We start from the raw sequence: 24341 nt of genomic DNA, 5'->3' as shown, positions 1-24341 counted from the left end.
ACTACGAACAAAGCTAGTGGAGGTGATGGGACTCCAGCTGAGATATTTCTAATTCTAAAAGATGATACTGTTAAAGTGCTGCACTCAATATGCCAGCAAATTTGGAAAACTCAGCAGTGGCCACAGGAGTGGAAAAGGTCAGTTTTCATCCCAAAGAAGGGCAATGGCAAAGAAAGTTCAAACTACAACACAATTGCCCTCTTTTCACATGCTAGCAAGATAATGCTCAAAATCATTAAAGTTAGGTTCAACATTATCTGAATGGACAGATGTACAAGCTGGATTTAGAAAAGGCAAATAAACCAGAATTCAAATTGCCAATATCCACCGGATGATAAAAAAATGCAAGAGGATTCCAGATGAAAACATCTATTTCTGCTTCACTGGCTACACTAAAGCCACTGACGGTGTGGAGCACAACAAACTGTGGGAAATTCTTCAAGAGGTAGGAATACAAGATCACCTTACCTGCCTCCTGAGAAACCTGTATATAGGTCAAGAAGCAACAATTAGAACCAGACATGGAACAAGAGACTGGTTCCAAATTGGGAAAGGAGTACATCAAGGCTGTATGTTGCCATCCTACTTATTTAACTTATACGCAGAGCACATCTTGCAAAATGCTGGGCTGGATGAAACACAAGCTGGAGTAAAGATTGCCGGGAGAAATATCAATAACCTCAGAGATGCAGATGACACCACCCTAGTGGCAGAAAGTGAAGAGAAACTAAAAAGCCTCTCGATGAAAAACTTGCTTAAAACTCAACATTCAAAAAACTAAGATCACGGCATCCAGTCCCATCACTTCATGGCAAGTAGATGAGGAAAAATGAAAATAGTGACATACTTTATTTTCTTGGGCTCCAAAATCACTGTGAATGATGACTGCAGCCATGAAGTTAAATGATGTTTACTCTGTGCAAGAAAAGCTATGACAAACCCTAATAGTGTATTAAAAAGCAGAGACATCACTTTGCTATGTTCTTCCAGTAACCATCTACAGATGTGAGAGTTGGACCATAATGAAGGCTGAGAGCCAAAGAATTGATTTTTTCAAACTGTGGAGCTAGAGAAGACTCTTGAGACTCCCTTGGACAGCAAGGAGATCAAAGCAGTCAAACATAAAAGAAATTAATCCTGAATATTCATTGGATGAACTGATGCTGAAGCTGAAGCTCCAATACATTGGCTACCTGATTTGAGTTCCAGTGGACTCATTGGAGAAGACCCTGATGCTAGGAAAAATTGACGGCAAGAGGAGAATGGAGTGACAGAGGATGAGATGGTTGGATGGCAACACTGACTCAATGGACATGAATTTGATCAAACTCAGGGAGACAGTGAAGGACAGAGAAGCCTGACATGCTGCAGTTCATGGGATCTTAAAGAGTAGGACATGACTTAGTGAATGAACAACAGGAGAATATTGAGTATAAAGACCTGTGCATCTGGGTCACAATTTGAATTGTCACATGACAAGAACACCATTACCAAGCCCTACCATGAATGCATGTCTACATCTGTGGGCTCTCAGGAGACATCTCGATTGCCACTGTGACTAATGATAACAGCGACTCATGGGTCCTTACAGTGATAGTGTGCTGTATTTAGCTGAAGGTTTGTAAATGATTTTTCTCATGCAGTTTAATCAATATTGGCAGATTTTCCTCACAAAATCTGCAGTCATAAGTGAACCAAATATACTAACCACTGATTCAATTTTCAGATCTATATTTATTTTATTTAACATACACATATGTATATGTATATATTTTCTCCTGTATGCAAATTTACTTACATTGAACATTCATGCATGTATATGTATGTACATCTACAGATACAATCTTTTTTTAATAAAAAGATATATTCTTTCATAAAATATGACTTCTCAGGAGGTTTTTATGCACATAAGAAAAGACACCAAATATAACTATATAACTATATATATATATATATATATATATGTATAGACAAAGACAGTTTACATAATTATTACTGACCTGCCTCTTGAGAAATCTGTATGCAGGTCAGGAAGCAACAGTTAGAACTGGACATGGAACAACAGACTGGTTCCAAATAGGAAAAGGAGTACATCAAGGCTGTACATTGTCACCCTGCTTATTTAACTTCTATGCAGAGTACATCACGAGAAACGCTGTGCTGGAGGAAGCACAAACTGGGATCAAGATTCCCGGGAGAAATATCAAGGACCTTAGATATGTAGATGACACCACCCTTATGGCAGAAAGTGAAGAACTAAAGAGTCTCTTGATGAAAGTGAGAGAGGAGAGTGAAAAAGTTGGCTTAAAGCTCAACATTCAGAAAACTAAGATCATGGCATCTGGCCCCATCACTTCATGGCAAATAGGTGGGGAAACAGTGGAAACAGTGGCTGACTATATTTTTCTGGGCTCCAAAATCACTGCAGATGGTGATTAAACCCATGAAATTAAAAGACGCTTACTCCTTGGAAGGAAATTTATGACCAACCTAGATAGCATATTCAAAAGCAGAGACATTACTTTGCCAACAAAGGTCCGTCTAGTCAAGGCTATGGTTTTTCCAGTGGTCATGTATGGATGTGAGAGTTGGACTATAAAGAAAGCTGAGCACAGAAGAATTGATGCTTTTGAACTGTGGTGTTGGAGAAGACTCTTGAGAATCCCTTGAACTGCAAGGAGATCCAACCAGTCCATTCTAAAGGAGATCAGTCCTGGGTTGAAGCTGAAACTCCAATACTTTGGCCACCTGATGCAAAGAGCTGACTCATTAGAAAAGACTCTGATGCTGGGAGGGATTGGGGGCAGGAGGAGAAGGGTAAGCCAGAGGATGAATGGTTGGATGGCATCATGGACTCAATGGAGATGGGTTTGGGTGGACTCGGGGGTTGGTGCTGGACAGGGAGGCCTGGCGTGCTGCAGTTCATGGGGTCTCAAAAAGTTGGACACGACTGAGCGACTGAACTAAACTGAACTGCCTTTACAAACAAGTGATATAATTTCATAAACTTCTGCACATTTAATTCCTACTTACCACTATATGTTTCCATGTCAGCCCATGTAAATTTCCTTCTGTTTTTGTTTCTTCACTTTTTAAATGTGACTTTATAATGTTCTACTGTATGCCTCAGCTATTTTTAACCAGTTGCCTACTGTTGGATTTATCTAGGTATTTCTAATCTTATACTGTTATAATAAAGCCCGCATTTAATATCCTGGTTTTTGAATTATTTCATACATGTAAAATATACAAGTAAGTCTCATTTAAATAAATACCAATGGAATGAATGGTCAAGAAGCCTGTATATGTGAGTTTATGATTTGATGGTATCACGTATTCCTCTATGGAAACTGTACCAATTACACTCCAAAACATTTTGGTGAGGTACCTGCTTGAGCCTACTTGACAAACCAGTACGTTATACTCAGATATTGTTCCTCTAATCTATGTAAATGAAATTATTTGTATGGTGATCTGCCTTCTTCAAGATTCAGGTTAATCATTTTATGGCCCAGGATGAACCATTTTGTGCCAAGATTATTCCAAAATGCATCTTATGGGTGGGGAGCCTGGTGCCATTCTGAGTTTTAAGACATGCCTTTCTTTCATTAACAGACTGCTAGTGACTATATAACATCCAGCTAAAGACTAGCAGGAGGCTACTCTTTCTTCCCCCTTCTGATGCCTATGTCAGAAGCTTTCTCTATCTCCTTTATACTTTAATAAAACTTTATTACACAAAAGCTCTGAGTGATCAAGCCTCATCTTTGGCCCCGGATTGAATTCTTCTCCTTTGGGGGCCAAGAATCCTGGCATCTTTCGTGATTCAACAATAACCTTTCACCCAGTTGTCATCTGAGTGTTCTTTCAGACGTCTGGTTATTTGACAAATTGAAAGGAGAAAACTGAAACTCCATGCAGTTATAATAAGCATTATTATTAGCGATGTTTGACATCTTTTACTATCTTTAAATCTATTTGCATTTATTTTCTGTGCAAGGTCTCATCATACTTTTATTAATTTTTTCATTTTATTGCTTTCCTTTTGTTTTATTGGATCACTTTATCATTTATGGGAATAAGCTCCTACCCTGTTTTATGATTTTGTTTTTTCTTTTATTTTTTTGCGAGGGGACAGGGATCAAGACCATCCCCATGGAAAATAAATGCAAAAAAGCAAAATGGCTGTCTGGGGAGGCCTTACAAATAGCTGTGAAAAGAAGAGAAGCAAAAAGCAAAGGAGAAAAGGAAAGATATAAGCATCTGAATGCAGAGTTCCAAAGAATAGCAAGAAGAGATAAGAAAGCCTTCTTCAGCGATCAATGCAAAGAAATAGAGGAAAAGAACAGAATGGGAAAGACTAGAGATCTCTTCAAGAAAATTAGAGATACCAAGGGAACATTTCATGCAAAGATGGGTCCGATAAAGGACAGAAATGGTCTGGACCTAACAGAAGCAGAAGATATTAAGAAGAGGTGGCAAGAATACACAGAACTGTATAAAAAAGATCTTCATGACCCGTATAATCATGATGGTATGATCACTCATCTAGAGTCAGAAATCCTGGAATGTGAAGTCAAGTGGGCCTTACAAAGCATCACTACGCACAAAGCTAGTGGAGGTGGTGGAATTCCAATTGAGCTGTTTCAAATCCTGAAAGATGATGCTGTGAAAGTGCTCCACTCAATAGGCCAGCAAATTTGGAAAACTCAGCAGTGGCCACAGGACTGGAAAAAGGTCAGTTTTCACTCCAATTCCAAAGAAAGGCAATGCCAAAGAATGCTCAAACTACCGCACAATTGCACCCATCTCACATGCTAGTAAACTAATGCTCAAAATTCTCCAAGCCAGGCTTCAGCAATACATGAACCGTGAACTTCCTGATGTTCAAGCTGGTTTTAGAAAAGGCAGAAGAACCAGAGATCAAATTGGCAACATCCACTGGATCATGGAAAAAGCAAGAGAGTTACAGAAAAACATCTATTTCTGCTTTATTGAGTATGCTAAAGCCTTTGACTGTGTGGATCACAGTAAACTGTGGAAAATTCTGAGAGAGATGGGAATAACAGATCACCTGACCTGCCTCTTGTGAAATCTGTATGCAGGTTAGGAAGCAACAGTTAGAACTGGACATGGAATAACAGACAAGTTCCAAATAGGAAAAGGAGTACGTCAAGGCTGTATACTGTCACCTTGCTTATTTAACTTATATGCAGAGTACATCATGAGAAACGTTGGACTGGAAGAAACACAAGCTGGAATCAAGATTGCTGGGAGAAATATCAATCACCTCAGATATGCAGATGACACCACCCTTATGGCAGAAAGTGAAGAGGAACTAAAAAGCCTCTTGATGAATGTTAAAGAGGAGAGTGAAAAAGTTGACTTAAAGCTCAACATTCAGAAAACTAAGATCATGGCATCTGGTCCCATCACTTCATGGGAAATAGATGGGGAAACAGTGGAAACAGTGTCAGACTTTATTTTTTTCACTCCAAAATCACTGCAGATGGTGAGTGCAGCCACGAAATTAAAAGACGCTTTCTCCTTGGAAGAAAAGTTATGACCAACCTAGACAGTATATTCAAAAGCAGAGACATTACTTTGCCGACTAAGGTCCGTCTAGTCAATCTATGTTTTTTCCAGTAGTCATGTATGGATGTGAGAGTTGGACTGTGAAGAAGGCTGAGCGCTGAAGAACTGATGCTTTTGAACTGTGGTGTTGGTGAAGACTCTTGAGAGTCCCTTGGACTGCAAGGAGATCCAACCCGTCCATTCTGAAGGAGATCAGCCCTGGGATATCTTCGGAAAGAATGATGCTAAAGCTGAAACTCCAGTACTTTGGCCACCTCATGCAAAGAGTTGACTCATTGGAAAAGTCTTTGATGCTGGGAGGGATTGGGGGCAGAAGGAGAAGGGGATGACAGAGGATGAGATGGCTAGTTGGCATCACTGACTCGATGGACGTGAGTCTGAGTGAACTCCGGGAGTTGGTGATGGACAGGGAGGCCTGGTGTGCTGCGATTCATGGGGTCGCAAGGAGTCGGACACGACTGAGCGACTGAACTGAACTGATGTTGATACTGTCTTTTCATTTAACTCATATGATACTTGTAAGGTTCATTTCAAAGTGGTCACATTGTGAGGCAGTGCAATGGTGAGAGGACAAGCCTTGAAATATCTCTCAACCTCCCTACAAGGGGATAATATTAGGACTTACATGTTTGGATGTAATATATCTTAGAAAAGAAACTGGAACATCCCTCACGTTTGCTACAGCTATTTTCAAAATTTCCTTTAAGGCTTCTGTGAATCATGTCATAGAAAAGCATTTTGGACTATAGGACTTTAAAGGAAAAAATCCTATGTTGTTAGTGTAAATTTTGGTTTCAAGCTTATATTTGAAATTTTGATGGAAGTAGAATTTATACTGTATGTAAAGTATGGTATTTGGAGTCCATATATCAGTTTTCAAGATGACTCGAGTTTATCCAATAATTTTTGTTTTAATAACTCAAGTTATTTTTCTTTTAAACTTTTTTCATAAATTCAATTCAGATATGTATCTGTGCCTATTTCTGGACCTTTTTAATATAAATTTTTGATCTCACAATTAAAGTGCCAACATCACTTTTCACACTGATGGCATATATATGCTATGGGTTCTGAAAGGGTTCAATAAATACTTATTTTTCAGTTCTAAAGTATTCAAGCCCTACAGTTATTTTTTTTCCCTTTCATATGAATCTTCACAGTAGACTTATGCATGTATGTATTGACTTACTTAAGCTATACATGATCTATTTTTACTTGTCTTAATCTGTTTGGGCCTGCTGGAATTGAGGTGGCCTTGATGATTTCTAAATAGCCTTTGGAATCATCTTCTCCTATCTTGAAGAACAGAGCATGTTCAGAGCCAAACGACTCTCATGGTCTTGAGCTCTCAAATCTAAGAAGTCTGACAGCCTTCATTCTGTCTCATTTCTGCCCCCTTAAGTTCAAACTGAGAGGGTTCTTACCGGAGTGGCTGGTTAGGGCCACAGTTCATACCTGCACTAATCTCATCAACATGTTCCGCTGCCACACCATGAATTTGCTCTTGTGAACACACTTCATTATTATTATTATTATTGTAATATGGACAGAGAATTTCCCAAATCTGTATGTTCTATTTCCCTTTTCCTAGAAATTTGGTCTTCATTTTTCTCTGCCCAAACAGTTAGGAAGAACCAAGATGCTTCTTCAACACTTTGGTAGCAAATCTCTCCACCTAAATGTCCATTTTCCATTTTGCAACAAGGGTCATATTTTCTATGTTGTCCAATAACATATTCCCTTTTATGCCTGAAACATCATCAGAATGTCCATTACTATCCTAATTCCTACCAATATTTTGTATAAGATTGTGTGTGTGTGTGTGTGTGTGTGTGTGTGTGTGTGTAAGGACTGATGCTGAAGTTGAAGCTTGAATACTCTGGTCACCTGATTCTAAGAGCCAACTCATTGGAAGAAACTGATGCTGGGAAAGATTGAAGGCAAAAGGAGAAGAGGATGGCAGAGGATTAAATGGTTAGATAGCACCACCAAATCAATGAATATGAATCTGAGAAAACTCCAGGAGATAGTGAAAGACAGGGAAGTCTGGTGTGCTAAAGTTCATGGGGTCACAAAGTGCTAGCCGTGACTTAGTGAATGAACAACAGCAATTCCCTACATCTCTCCACCTTCCTTTCTGAGCCTCCACCAGTTGCTTTTATTAATAGAAGACTCCATAGCAATATCAATCTTTCTAGCAGGCACATCATGACACTTCCAGCCTCTACCTTTTATTAGTTCCAAAACTACTTCCACATTTTTAGGTAGATGTGAGAGAAGCATCTACCTCTCATTACTCATTTCTGTCATTTTCAGTTCAGGCTACTCTAGCAGAATGCCACCGATGGGATGGCATAAAAACAGCCTTTATTTCTCACAGTTCTGGAGGCTGAAGTCGAGTTGCCAGCATAGTTGTGTTCTTAGTGAGGCCCTTTTCGTTTTTTGCCAATGGCCACCTTCTAGCTGTATCTTCATGTAGTGGAGAGAGAGAAACGATGTCTCTTATGTCTCTTCTTATTAAATCACGTATCCCATTCATAAGGGCTCCACCCCCAACACCAAACTACCTCTGAAAGCCAAAACCTCCAAATACCACCACGTTGAGGATTAGAGGTTCAACATATGAATAGAATGGGCAAAAAGTCAGTTCAAAGGAGTAATTTATTAGGATTTTGTCAAGTACGTAAATGAACTTAAAGAACTGACACAATAATATGTTGAACTTCCCTATCAAATTCCATGGTACACATTTTTACTTCTTCAAGTATTCTTTGAGGATAATTACCTTATCAAAGTGCTTAATTTTGCAGCTTTTCCAGACTTATTTTTGTTTATTTCTATACACTTTATTGTCTCCATAAAAAAGTCTCCATTAAATTTTCTGTATTTTATATATGAAACTTCCATTAATTTTTCTTAGCCTCTTACAGAGTTTTTTTTCTGAAGTTTTCCAGATAGTTTTGGATTTTCAACATGAAATATTATATTATCTCAGAAAGATAAATTTACATCCTTCTTTGAAATTTTATATGCCTCAATTGTTTTATTTTGCATTCAATTGTACTGATTCTCAAAATAATACTGACTGGCAGTACAGATAGGGGATCTACTTGTTTTTGGTTGATCACAGGAGACAATTTTATGATTACTTTCCTTGTTAAAAGAATGAAAATGCTGAAATACCTTCATCTGGCTATTACAAATATATTTACATTTTACATCAGGTACATGATAATTTTCATAAATAAACCATATTTCAATAAATCATTTAATCATTTGGGTGAAAACGTGTGTGTGTACATAGTATCATGATTATACTTTGGCATAAATTATGTATCATACAATGGAATATCATACGGCCATAAACAGTAAATAAATTCTACATTTGCTACAATGTGGATGATCCTTGAGACATTATGCTATGTGAAATAAATCAGACAGAGAAGACAAATGGTATATCATTAATAGCTGGAATCTAAAAAAAAAAACGAACTGAGAGAAACAGGGAGCAGATCAGTGGCTGCCAGGGTAGCAGAGTAAAATGGGGGAAATAGGTGAATGTGGTCAGAGTACACATTTCCAATTATAAAACAGGTTACAGAGATTTAATGTACAGCATGGTGACTAGCTAATAATTAAGGTACTGTATATTGTAAAGCCACTGAAACAGTAAATTTAAAACGTTCTCATCACATACACACACAAATTGTTAACTATGTGAGGGGTGGCCACATATACATATATCAAATCATACATTTTACATCTTAAACCTACACAATTTTATGTTAATTGTATCTAAGAAAAGCTGGAAAAAGTAACAGAACAAAATAAAACCACGTAAGAGGTCCTAATTTCCATTTTCCACTTGATAAATGTTTCCAAATTGTGTAAATAGTACTGAAATATTTATTCTTTAAAGGTTTTATGCAAATCCTTATTTTTTTTTGTAAAACTGCATTCTGTGAAATAATTTACTCATGTTAAATATTACATTATATTTTGTGTAGTCAATGTGTAATTAATTACATGAGCCTAAAATTATCAACTTCTTTCAAGTTCTGCAATTAATTGGTTTCTGTTTGACTAATGTTTTTTTGTATGTTTAACAGAACCTCTCTTTGTGGTGAATTCCTATGAATTGAGTGTGTGTCCAACTCCATATTTGCATTTTGTTGCTGTTTTTTCCTCATTTTCTTAAGTTGGATAATGGTGTATCTATTTTACATATTTTTTAATAAATCAAATCAATCATAATATTTAATATATTAATTACTTCCATTATTTACTATTTTTAACTCCTTTGCTTCCTTTAGTCGTGTGTTTTGTGACTGTGCATTAAAAATTTTATAGATGTATACTATATACATGTCCACATATACATATAGAGATAACACATCTCACACATCTATATAAAATTATATAGATCTTGAATTTAGTGTTTTTTCAGATATAAGATATCCAAATAATTATTTATTTTGCTACATTAAGATAAAATATTTTTTCATATTCTACCATCCTTTTTTTGGGGGGAAAATAACCTATTCTTTCCTGATATACTCTTCTTCTGCTGTGCTAGTTTTGCTTATTTGTCAGTTTTTCATTTGAGATTATTTTGGCATCAGTATTCACAAATGAAAATGAGACTGGGATCTAGTTAACTCTGTGTTATACTATATTAAAAATATTCTGATATCAATGTTAGGTGTCATTCATATGCTAACTAAATCTCCTCTTTCTTCTCTTCTCTGGAGTGGTGTATATATCATTGCAATCTATTTAAAAGTTTTAGTAAATTTCTGGGAAAAATGTCTTTTGGGGCAGTCCTGGGCATAAGTACATTCCTGAAACTTTAACTTCTCATTAGTAATTGTTTTGGTTTGATTTATTTCTTAGATTGTTGTTTGGAAAATCATGTTGAAAATTTTAAAGTCCTATCACATTTCCAAGTGAATGTGTCTTAGTGTAACAAGGGTTTATTTCCTATATCTTTGGTGTATGCTTTTCTCTGAGTATATCCTATTCATAGTTTCCTATTTTATTTAATTGCACTTCATCTTTTATTTTTTATTACATTAATGATTCATCTGTTTATTGATTTTTCTCAAAAAACAGCTTATATATTTTCATTTTATGATCCACTAATTTTTGCTTTAAGTGAAAGTGAAAGTGAAGTCGCTCAGTCGTGTCCTACTCTTTGCCATGGACTATAACCTACGAAGCTCCTTTGTCCATGGAATTTTCCAGGTGAGAATACTGCAGTGAGTTGCCATTTCCTTCTCCAGGAGATCTTCCTGACTCAGGAATTGAACTTGGGTCTGTCACATTGCAGGCAGACACTTTACCATCTGAGCCACCAGGGAAGCCATTTTAAATTTTTGCTTGAATCATTCTTAATTCTTTCTGCTTACCAGTGTGTGTGTGTGCATCTGAATGTTGTAGTTTCCGTAAAACTTACAGATTTGGATATCTAAGCAATTATGTAAACTGTATTTCTAGACATTGTATATTAGTATTTAACATTATCTGAGTGTAGATGCAGCACTATTCCATAGATTACAGTATACATATATTTTCATTATCTTATTCTGCCATTCTGGGTGATTTTGAATTTGATTTAATTTCATCAAATTATTTTTGAGAGAGGTATTTTAAAAATCTCTATACAATAGTGATTTCAGAGTAGGCAATGGCACCCCACTTCAGTATTCTTGCCTGGAAAATCCCACGGACATAGGAGCCTGGTAGGCTGCAGTCCATGGGGTCGCTGAGAATCGGACACAACTGATGGACTTCACTTTCACTTTTCACTTTCATGCATTGGAGAAGGAAATGGCATCACACTCCAGTGTTCTTGCCTGGAGAATCCCAGGGACGGGGCAGCCTGGTGGGCTGCCATCTACGGGATCGCACAGAGTCAGACACGATTGAAGTGACTTAGCAGCAGCGGCGGCGGCGGCAGCAGCAGCAGCGGCGGCAGCAGCAGCAGCAGCGGTTTATTTTCTTTTCTTGAATCAGAGACCGTTGCCTGTACTATTAACTTTTCAATTTAATTGAGTTTCATTGTGATCTAATATATAGCCAGGAATTTTTATTAGCAATCAACTCTAGAAAATGTGATATGCAATATTTTTCATGGCAGAAATTCTAACGTGTTAATTTATCTCTTTATACCAGTTTTGGGTTTATTTTCCAAGTACCTTTTTTTTCATCCCCACCTCAACTTCATTTGACACTTAGGTTGTAGTTCAGCATTTGCTGTGGAAATAGAAATCACACCCCTGAGATATTTGCAAAAGTGAAAAATGGAACACCATATAGGCATGAAATGTGAATTAGAAATCTTTCCCTTTAAGTCACTGAGATTCAGTAAATGAACTTAGTGAAGGAGTATGAGGTACATTTTTAGCATATTCATTTCATTAGGTCTTTACATCCACCAAACTGAAACAAATGAAGCATAAGAAAATCAGATCTGTTTCACCCACGCATTCTTTGTGTGGTCAGAATGACACTCTGTATGCTACAAGCCCCAGAGGCTGAATCCATGAATCTCCTGGAGGAGAGAGCAGCATACACTCTGAATCACTCACAGAGCAAACCTTTGTATGGCAAAGGGCTCCTTTGTTCCTAACTGCAGCAGGGGTGGTTCCTTTGTCCTTATGGGCAGGCCTTCAGGACACTTCACCCAGCTTCAGTCCTGGTGATATCCCTGTTATTTGATCTCGTCCTGAATGAGCTGATGAGGAACAGGGAATCTCGTTTTTTTTTTTTTTTTTTTTTTTTAAATCTTATTTCTTATTTTCCTCATGTAGGTATCAGTCAGAAATAACATAATTTTTGTTATACTTTTAGGAATTGAATAGCACATTTTTGGTTTTAATTGAGTGACATTTGCCAAAAATATTACTTGGTCTTTTTGAAATTATGAATATAAAGTGAATGTACCATTTTCTAAGAAAATCATTTAAAAATAATGTTACCTTAAGACAAATTCCAAAGATTATCAAAAAGAAAAACTTGGTAGTGTTTTAATTCTTGTGCAAGCTTTTCTCAGGTTCACAAATATACAAATATAACTTTTATACATGCTATTTTAGAAATACCACCTATGTCCCAAGCATTGTCCAGATTACATTTGACATTCACAACAATCCAGAAAAATAGATGGTGTTATACCCATTTTTCATATAAAGAAACTGAGGTATAGGAAGTTTAAATAACTTGCTCCTGACTGCAGGGATGGTAAGATGCAGTCGGGATTACAGTCATCGTCTCCCAAAACATATTGTGTTCTATGGGCCCTTCTCACATGCTATATAAAGATCGGTTTATATAATTGTTTGGGTTTAAAATATTTGAACAAAATGTGATATTTCACAACATTAGATAGTGCATATTAGGACAAACTTTTCAAAGCTTTTTGTGCTTGGCTTAAAGTGTCCTCCTTGACAGTCACCACACAGAGCTCATGTTTTGAGACCCTGGGGTTAGTGCAGTCTTTGAGACTGCCCCATATGGTCCTATTCTTTGGTTGCTTGGTCATCTAAGTCCCCTTTCCCTTGCATGACTAGGGCAGCCTAGAGGGTGGAAATATATTTGGATTTACAATTTGGAATCATTCACTCTACATGCTGGTAATAACCAGGCATCAATGGCCTTTTGACTGAGGAATTATTTGGATAACAAGGATCAAGAGGGAAGGAATATGGCAAGGACCTCAGTGAAATAGGCTGAGATATTCACCCACAAAATCAGGAATCATGTAATAAGAAAGAGGCAGTTTATAAATACAGGCAGCTGAGGCACATTCTGAGTGGTGAACTAAGAAATACTGGGTCTGGCAGCCCGCAGACAAAGCTCAAGAACGCCAACAATTTCTAGCTCACTTATGCTCACCTCTGTCCCACCGGGCAGTTTATGAAACTCCACACATAAATATTGCACATGCATTTCCAGTGGCTATATTAAGTGGGTCCGCCTGCTCTCAGTCATAAATGTGGGACAAGAGGCAGCATGGTGCCTATGTTCTGGAAATATACTACCTGAGGTTCATTCACTGCTGTTCTATTTATGTATGCCTACAGGTCAGAGCTATATAGGCAAGTAATTTAACATCTCTCTCTTATTCATCTCATCATGATGGTCATAAAAATTATAGCCAGTACCTCATAAGGTGGTTCTGATAATTAAATTACTGTTTTGAAGAGTATAAACTCTGTAAATGTGTCCTGTCTTTGTTAAACAGTCAGGGAATTCTGCCACCCCTGTGACTCAGGTCCCCAGGATACTTTCAGCTATGTTAGGCAGGAGGAGTGCTTTCTGCAGTTGATACACAGCATTTTATACATGTCAACTAGGTAAACTGTTAAAATTGTGCTATTTAACTCACATTGTTTCTTTCTTTGCTTGTTCAGTTATTGAGAAGTATTCAAATTGTCTACCAAGATTTTGTAGCTTATCAATAATGTATTTGCTTATCTAATACTATGATACTAAACAGAAAATTGGAATAGTTTATCTTCCTGGTGAGTTATAATCTCATGTTTATATACTATATTTATCTCCAGTTGTGTATTAATCCTTAATAATGAACTCTATGATCAAAAGTTGTAACATCTCTGATTAGTTTTTCATCCTTATAATGTTTCTGTATTCTTCTATCATATGTAGTATATAGTTAAAAAATATATAGTTTCATTTTCATTTTAATTATGTCTGCTAATCTTCAGATTTTAAAATATTTCCACTTAATATAATTATGGTATATTGGCATTATTAACTTTTCAGCTTATATTTATTTATTTTCATTACTTTCTATATTTCATTTATTGTCTTTCCATTATTGCATTATTACTTATTTGAATATGTTTATTATTTTATTTTACTTTTTATAATCATCACTTTTATGCCAAAAACTTCTGTCAAAAGCCCCTTCTCTGATATGTCTATGGATGACACAAAATAGTGAACACAAAGAACTGTGTATCTGAGTCAAAGACCGTGTTGTTTTAAATAATAATGATACAGTGGCTAAACTGCATGGGAACCCACATAGCAGCGAGCTATTAATGGCATCACAGTAATTACCAGTGTCATATTCTGTAAATTCTTTAAGATCTGTGTCTGCTACATTTAGATAGAGCCACTGAAATAGCTGTTTTCATTAGATGCTAATCACTGAAGCCTGTGAAAGGGACAGAAAAATAATTTACATACTTCACACTCACACAACAGCAATCCTATCAACCTTTCACCTTCAGCTTCCAGCTCAGTATTTATTTTATTAAATAAAGATTATATTATAGTATACACCTTAAATAAATATTTTCAAATGCATAACTTTCATACACGTTAATGTGCATGTATATATATAATTCTTACATATATACTTTCAAATATAAATGATTTCACATCAAGTTGAACAGGATAAAAACATGTAAACATATGCATCTGGTTCTGGTCAAGTAAAACATAAAACCACAAGGTAACCACAAGTTAAGAGTGCACTTGAAAGGGAATGGGGGAGGGAACAGATGTGTAAACAACAGAGATACTGAAGCTGCATCATAAAGCCCCACGAGGGTCCATTTCTTAAGACTGAAGCAGCAAAAAGCTCCTGGTTCAGTTTAGACTTCTCCCTTCACCCTGTCACATTTATTCTTGAGGGGCTTCAAAATGACTGTGGAAATTCTGTAAACACTAGACTAGAACTGAGTCAATCCTGTTAAAAACAGATGACAAAATACACCATAAACTGACAGTCATATTAATTTCACCAAACAATAACTTTGAAGATGTTTTGTTACTTTTTAACACAGTGAAACACCATAATCCTGGGGGACCAGAAATGGGAATGGTCAAGGAAACAGATGGATGTTTCTATACAAATGCTTTCAGCAGCCCCTGGAAGTGACAGATGTGTCTATAAACAAAACACAGACAAGAGCAGATGACAGAGCCTCAGCACACCAAACAACATGCCACAGCAGAATGCCACAGATTCAAAGTGCAATATTCTTCCAGCTCACAATGAAGCAAGTCCCACCAGACCTCTGTGAAGAGGAGCACATGGCTCCTGGTGAAAACACTTACACAACAGATTGGCCAGCCAAAGCATGACAAGCTCTTTTCTACTGCTTTTAAAGGGCATGTTGCCCTCTCCCACCTGCAGAGGCTCCAAAGGTTCCCAATGGCAAGTACCAGATGCCTCAGCACCCTGCCGCTGAGGCTCCTCTCCCTGGCCCTCAGGATACACATGTTTGTAAAAACAGTTCTCTCCAAATGGGCAGACCCTGCCTCGAGCAAAATACCTGCAGGTCTTGTGACTCAAAGCTTCCAAGTACTGCTGAATAAGTTTCTGCTTCTCTTCTTCCTCCTCCACCCAGAACTCACTGGGAATGACAAAGGTGGACATGACCCTGCACTGAGGGCAGGACTTGATAACTCTGCTCCCAAATTGTCTGGCACTTCTCCACCTGCGGATACACTTAAGACAGTACGTGTGGTTGCAGCTGGAGAGGATGCCAAAGCGGCAATCATTCCGGTTGGCTTTCTCATAGACAACCTCCATGCAGATGCCACACACTTTGTCCGCACTGCGCTGCACGGCAAAAGAGAGCTCCATATTCTTTTCGTGTGCTTCAATGCAGGCCTTTACATGGTCTGCCCTCTGGGTACCATCCAAAGGGTGCAAGACCGGCAGCCCACACATATCACATATATCTCCATGGAGATAAGTACAGCTCTGCCCAAGAAAGCACTGCCCCGCGATGGCATCGCGGCAAAGCTGCCTCCCCATGCCCAGAACAATCTGCCCACCCTCAATCACCGAGCTCTGCAGAGGAGCCTCGGAGACAGAAGTGAACATGCGGCCCCGGTAGGGTTGCCCGGGAACAAATTCAACGGCATTCTCCCAGCCTTCTACACCTGCTCCTCCAGCAGCTTCAAGGCCTGCATTGTCTGTCTTGGCTTCAAACAAACCCCTTTCAGCAGCCGAGCCAATCACAGGCAAGGAGCGTGAGGAAACAGCAGTGGGGGCTTCCGCCACTTGCTGAGGCAGGAGCTCCATGTGTGCAGCCGTGCTAGGGCCGCTGTCTGCAGAGGCCTGGGGCTGCGAGCCAGGGCCCTCCCTGGCCACCTGCCGGCCCGAAAGGTCGTGGGAGTATCGGCACTTCTCCCCCTCCTTGCACAGCCCATGCAGATAATACCTGCAGACGACTTGCTTTGTCCAGCTGCCAGTGCTCCGGCTCTGCAGCCAGCTGGGCCCGGCCCCTCCCCATGAGGCTTGGGCAGGCCGCAGACGTGATGGGCGGAACGGGGATGGGCCTGGAGCCGAAGACCACCGGGAAACAGGGCGCACCGGGAGGGTGGGCCGTGGGGCACATTCCCCTGCTGCCTCTGCACCCCTAGAGGCCCCAGCTGCCTCGTGGGGTTCTTTGGGAGCTGCAGGCTCTTCCATGGCAGCTTTTAGTCCCCAAAATGGTACCGGAACTTCCCCGGTGTGTCTTCCTTTCGGGCTTGAGGCCCGGAGGCCACGAGCCAGCTCCGGGACTCCTCCTTTGGAGCTGTGCATCTGTTTTTCCTCTCCCCCAGTCCCTGCTTCCTGTCCCTGCGTTCCTACTTCCTTCTCTGAGCAGGCGCAGCAGACACTTCCTGTGGGGAAAACGTCAGTCCTCCACTGGGTCGGTGCGCAGCCGGTCCGGCTGGAATTGTGACCGACATCTTCTTTTGTTCGCATCCGGCAGTGCTGGCCGCCTCGCCGCCCCTGCTCGGCTGCGTGCAGCCCCTCGTCCTCCCGCGGCTCCTCTGAGGGAAGAAATCACAGCCCTTTGAGGTTTTAATGCAATCCCTTCCTGTGTTCCTTCGGACGCATTGATTTCATTGGTTTCTCATACGTGTCAGTTGAAAACATAATTCTCATGCTTTTTAAAAATTTTCCACTGTGTAAAATTCATCTTGTTTCTGAACCATATCACACATGAATTTTATAAATGTGTTGTTCACTTCATTTTATGTCTATGTGGATCTGTTTTTGTTTTAATTATTTTTCGTTCTGAGTACCTTAACGGTTGCTTCTGGAAGCTTTATTCATTTAGTTGTGTTGACAAGAGCTCATTTCTTCTGCTCTTTGTATTCTGGTAATTCTTACAGGCTTCGGTTGGAAAGGCTTTTCACCAGTGAGGCATGAGCAGTGAGGCTGCTTTAGTGTCTTTCAGCCGGGTTAGTTTATTGTGGTTTCCAGGCTTTCACTCCCTTTGTGCAGAAACCTCAGACCTTGCTGGTCCTGATGCTGGCTTAATAAGCCTCTGTCCCCGTTGTGACCCTGGCTTGCTTTTTTCCCTCCCTCTTTCTGATTTAATTCACAGTGGCTCTTTGTTTCTGTTTCTTTATTACACCCAGTTTTGTACGGTATTGTGCTGGGCCAGCCTTTCATGGTAAATCCTCTACCCTTCTGCCCATGTGGTGGTTTTTAATTTCATCTGAGCTGTCATTTTGCACATGCATCTTATTAGATTAGTAAACAAAGTAGTTATAAATATAAAGTGTTGATGTATATTGAATTTTATCATGTAGGTTTCTGTACTTTTAAAGAGATGATCATGTTATTTTTCTCTTTTTTATTTTATTGTGATTATTTACACTGATAGATTTTTCAATGTTTAACTTACCCTTTTTCCCCCAGGAATAAAACCTTTTGTGGTATGATTATCATTCTACATAGTATTAGATTTTGTTTGCTAAAATAAGTTTCTTAGAGGAAATTTTATGTTCCAATTTTTATTTGAAAATTTGAGAAAATATGAATGTAGCACAGAAATTAGATTGAAGTAAATCATAAACATGATAAATTAAAATAAAACAAATATGAAGTCGGGGGAATTAATCGAAATCCTTTGAAAAGATTCTTGAACCTAAAGTGAAGAAGGCTCAAATAACCAAGATCAGAAATATAAAAAGTGGTATCAGTACATTAATAACAGGTATTAAAAATTATATGAAGATATCAGAAAAAAAGTTAGTTATTAAATTTTAAAATGTATGTGAAATGGTCATATTTCTAAAAAAACAAACAAACAACATTTATTAACAAAAATGACAGGACCAGAAATAAGGAATTTAAATATTGATCTGTTAGATAAATTAAATATTTAATTTAAATATAACTCTATAAATAACTCTATAAATGAAATTTTTTAAAGTTTCCATCTACAGAAAGTTAATAAGTCTATATGTGCTATTATTACAAGTCTTGTCCACTCCAGTAAGGTAAGCAAAGAAATAATAAATGTTAGAATTGCGAAGAAATTATTCATGGCCAGCAGAAAATTAAGAATGATTTACTGATTAACTATTATACTTAAGAGGATTTACAAGGACAATGAATAGGAGTGCAATAAAACAAAATAATTTGAATTTGTATTTATATTTATATGTATATTACATATATACATGCATATCATCAATGATATTTAGATATTTAAAATTCATAATATTTATAACACTCAAAGCTAATTATCCTAGGAATTAAAGAATTAAAATTAAAATCATTTTATTTATGAAAACTAAAAGAAATTGAAGGATAGTCTGATCATGCAGTAGAAGGCTCAATAATTTCAGAAGGTAAAACTTTTCCTCACTTGATAAATTATGTGAGAATGATGCTACTACATTGTGAATCTAATAAATATTGGTGAGGTTATATTTTTCTCCTTTATGTTGAATTTTGTGTTTAGGATGATAACTCTTTCAAAGTTTGGCTCACTTTCACTCTTTTTCTCTATAAATGTATTGGATATTGACTATCCCTTTGACAGCCCTCCAAATTTTCATAGAAAATGACTTGAAACACAGCTATTGGGTTGCCCACAAATTCACAAACATAAAAAATCCTGAATATAAATCTATTACATGTTTAATGGTAGTATGTTCTCAGCACCATGTCTAAATTATATTTGTTTGACTTTTTTACATTTCATAGATTAGCACTACTCAGTGTAGTATTTTATGATTACTTCATATGTGTTGTTCTCTATGGTAATCATTCATGCATATGGCTCTTAAGCACCTGAAATTCAGGTGAGTGGCAGCTCAGTTCTAGATGGTATTTGGCCATCCTTCTCCTCAAACATAAGGAAATGGAGAAAAAGCAGTATCTTCTAACCTGCCCAGCTGTACAGCTGGCATGGGACAGTGTCTGCTTTCAGATTCCCACCTGTGTGACTCACAAAAGTTTTTGTGTCTCTGCCTCTCACCGTGAAACACATCTTCTTATTTTATAATGAGATATTCCTTATTTACTATTAGAAACTAAAATTGTACCCTATGATTTTAGATGTTATCTAGAACTGAATAACTACAAGCACTAGGCAGTGCGTGTTGAGAGAAATAATCTAATATTTTCCATACTAGTCAAATCTCTCTTCTCATAGAATTTTATCTAACCATCATATTTCAATGAGCACTGATGTTGCTTTCACATATTCTCTAAAAATACATATCTGATCTTGTCTCCAATTATTTTGCTCAGCTGAGCCCTCTTTCCCCAAAACACCACTGAGGGCATCCAGGTCTGGAACATGACTGAGACCAGTTTGTGCACACAGCAATGTGCAGGGCAGCAGGATATCTCCTGGATGATGAGTGTCGAGGTGTCCAACTGGAATGAAGGGAAGCAGCCTTCCACCTAAGGTGGCTGGGCTGAGCACCCAGTCACCAGGGAGCAAGTTGATAAAGAGAAGGCTTCTGACAGCACTACAATGCTGAGGCACATTCCAGGCAGTGTAATATGAGTCTGGCAGGCAAGAGACTAGTTCTGAAGTGGACTGTGGCCATGGGCAGAAGACAACTGGAGACTCCCACAGTCTTTTATTTTAAACATCCTAGGCCTTGGGTCCAGCCCCACATGGCTCATATGCCCATATTGAAAGGACATGCATTGTTTCCAAGCAGTTTCCTCCAGCACACACCTACTTCAGGTCCAACGTTTAAGCACTACTGTAGGGTGCAGGGAAGGAAGATTAAAAATCAGACATTAGGGGTTCAAATCTGAATGCAGTGCTCTCTAAGAATTTATCTTGTGCAAATTAAACACTTTTTTATCTTATCTGGCAAACAAAAACTATCATAATAATAAGAGCAATCAGTTCCCAGTTTTGCTTTGAGTATTAAATGAAATAATTATTATAAAATTATTGGAACAGTGTTTACAATAATAATTTTTGAGATAAAATTATTTGGTAATTTAGAATTGCCCAAAGGATACTGTGGCTGGAGCAACTGTGTTAGTCTCTGGAAACTGGAGTAATCCCTGCAGGTTCCTGGTACAGAAGAGGTAGGGGATAAGTATTTATTTTCTTATACTGATGGAAAAACTGATTTCTATTTTGAAATTTATAAAGACAGTTTTCTACAACTCACCAAATTCCATACATTAATTATGTGCAGTTATTTGTTTTTGTACATCAATTACACCTTAAGAAAACTGCAAAATAAGTTGAACTTCAAAGCCAAGCACAATGAAATATACTATCAAAAGGGAATTTCAGTTGTAGGTACCTTTGTGCAGCGTGTTTTGTTCCCAAATCACTTGTATTAATAATTGTATGGGAGTCTGCTTGGGACAGGCATTATCTCACTCATTCTGTATGAGGGTGGGCTGTTATGAAGAGTCTAATCACCATGAGTGAATCACTAGATAACAAGTAACCAGAAACAAAAAAGTTACTCAAAGATATATTTCTAATTCCATATTTTAATACAGATTTAAAAGGTATTAATTATTTTAAAGCCATTCAAATATAGTATCACAAAACTTCTCTGATTATGAAAATTACATGGAACTATCTGTATAATCAAACACTGAAATTTTAAGAAAAGCTCTAAATGTTTTTCTGCAAGTGCCAAGAATTCTCTATGTGTATATTGTAATGTGGTTAGCAGAATTCATTTGTATTCATTTATTTTACAGGCCTAAAACATACTTAAATTTTAATTTCTAGTCATAACCTAGATTAAACACTTTTAATAAAGCTGATATTTACATATAGATCAATGATAGAAACTAGTTAAGTATAAGAGCAAAAAAAAAAAAAAATTTTAAAAATAAAAAAAAAAAGAAGTAACTGCTTGAAAGACTTGGAATAAAATTTGAGAGAGAGCATTAAAGAACCTAAATCACCTATGAGTTATAGAAGAACTCAACAAAAATAGAAAATATTTCAACTGAATACTATTCAAAATATGACAGGTATAAACACTTAGAATACACCTATGACCATGCACTGAAGTACAACATTTAGCCTTAAATACATTCGTAAGGAAAGATGAAACTTTGTTTTCAAGTGGTAGGGAAAAGAAGATGAATGCAGAGTTGGGGCAGGAACGTCATATAATGATGTTGGAGTCCTGCTGCCTTCTCCTCTTTAGAGGGGCACATAGATGTTATGCCAGGTGTGCACTTGGACCTGCATGCTGCCACCATGGGGAGGGGAAGGGAAATAGAATTAATTTGAATCTTTGTTTCTTGAAGAAGGAGTGCTTTTTTTTTTTTTTTAATATTTTAAAACATAAAAATACATATATAGTTTCCTATGGTTTTTGCCCTGTTTCTTTCATCCTCCAAAAACTTTATGCTGTTATTAAGGAGAATTACAAGCAATCATGCCCAGCTGACCAGACAATGTTCATTTCCCACAAGAAACATAAAAAAGTGCATATTTCTGGCCACTAGAGGACGAGAATGTAATTGATTGAATAAGCCGAGGGGTAGGAAAAAAAAAAAAAAAAAAAACAGAAAGTTGATAGGTTTTTTTACACTATTAATACTGCTGACCAAATCTTGTCGGTGAAAATTTCACATCAAACACTTATTAAAATTTACATATTGGGCCTAAAAGATGTCTCGACAATTTCAAAGGCTTGAAATTATTTAGAATATATTCTCTAGGCCCAGACTGAAATTGAATCAGAAATCAATAACAAAATACAGCTAGAAAAATCATTTATATGTCAGAATATTAATAAATACATTTCTAAATCACTCACCTGTCAATTAAAACAATTAGATAATGAGTCAGAAAATATTATTATTTGATTAATAATGAAGTGTTATATAAAAGTTTGTATGCTGGGTGGAAAGCAATACTTGGAGAAAATTTTGTAGATTGAAATAAATATATTAGAAAATGAGAAAGTCATTATTTCTGATACAATCACTAAATTTAGATAATTACAAATGTATGTGTGGGCTTAGTTACTCAGTCATGTCTGACTCTCTGTGACACCATGGACCGTAGCCCACCAGGCTCATCTGTCCATGGAATTCTCCAGGCAAGAATACTGGAGTGGGTTGCTATTTCCTCCCCCAGGGCATCTTCCTGACCCAGAGATGAAACTTGCTTCTCCTGTGTCTCCTGCATTGGCAGGTAGATTCTTTTCCACTGAGCCACTTGGGAAGCCCTTATAAATGTACATTATATTACAAAATTGACAACAAATTTAGCAGAAAGAACACATATGTAAAGAAATGACAAAAATAAGAACAGAAATTAATAAAGGAAAGCAAACGTATAACAAGGAGAATAGACAGAGGCTTGTTCTTTAATAAGTTAAATAATTCAGATAAACCTCTAGTATGCTTCACTGAAAAGATAAAATAGAGATTTCTCAACTAACCAAAATCAAGAATGAAAAACAGTGATATCTCTACTGTTTATATATACTTAAAAAGATCATAAGATTGTATCATGAACATTAGGCCTTTCAAATATAAAAATGTAGTTCAAATTTTAAGCTTCCTGGTAAATAAATGATCATAACTAAAGTGGAAGTAAATGGGAAGTATGAATAGCCTTCTAACTTTTAAAATTAATTATAATTAAAAACCTTTATAGAATGAAAACACCAGGCCCAGATAAATTCACAATAAACTCTATTAAGTATGAAATAAGGATCATTACAGACCCATGTTGCTTATAAACTTTGATGCAAATTTCAGGAAAATTGAAATATGAAGTGCAGTGATCTATAAAAGAGTGAACATAAAACAAAGAAGAGTTAGTTCTCATTATGTCAATATTTAAAAATCAATTGGAAAAAATAACACATTTATTCATATAGAAAACAAATAAGTGATTTCCATACCCAGGAATGGGACTAGGTAAAAAGAGTGAAGGTAGCCAAAAGGAACAAACTTCCAGTTATAAAATAAATAAGTCCTGGAGATATAATGATGACTATAGTTAATAATAATATGTTGTGTACTGAAAGTTACTTAGAAAGTAGATCTCAAATTTCTCATCATTAAAAAAAAAAAAAAAACCCACATTATAGCTATATGTGGTGAGGGATGTTATAACTAGACTTATTGGGGTGATCATTTCACAGTATAAACAAATACCAAATTATTTTATTGTACACCTGAAACTAATATAATGGTTCAAGTCATGTATATATCATTAAGAAATAAATAAAAGGAAAGAACTAATTCATATGCATGCACACAACACCACACACAAAGATGTTTCTAAGAACACTAACTTCAAGATGCATTTAAAATGCTGTTTGCAAGCCCATTTGGAACAGTGTTATGTCAGTGAGAAGAAGTTACACCCATTCTGAAATGTTTGCAGAGAAGTGTCTGAGAATACTTGTAGTTAAAGGTGTTTCTAAGATGCTACTTGCAAGCTGCATTGAGAACAGCACCATACATACCAAAGAGTGGAAGTTATATACATCTGTAACGTATG

The 24341-nt window shown here is 37.1% G+C and overlaps 1 protein-coding gene across 1 annotated transcript; it reads right to left on the bottom strand.

Moving 5' to 3' along the window:
* Positions 1-15619: 15619 nt before the first annotated feature.
* MKRN3 (makorin ring finger protein 3) lies at positions 15620-17167 on the bottom strand. The gene has a single exon (XM_052660078.1). The coding sequence runs from the start codon at positions 17165-17167 to the stop codon at positions 15620-15622; it is 1548 nt and encodes a 515-aa protein (XP_052516038.1).
* Between the last annotated feature and the right edge of the window lie 7174 nt (positions 17168-24341).

The sequence above is a fragment of the Budorcas taxicolor genome, chromosome 21 (genome assembly GCF_023091745.1).
Source record: "Budorcas taxicolor isolate Tak-1 chromosome 21, Takin1.1, whole genome shotgun sequence".
Taxonomy (NCBI): Eukaryota; Metazoa; Chordata; class Mammalia; order Artiodactyla; family Bovidae; genus Budorcas; species Budorcas taxicolor.
The sequence above is the reverse complement of the archived record's forward strand: the minus strand, read 5'-3'. Positions and strand labels throughout refer to the sequence as shown.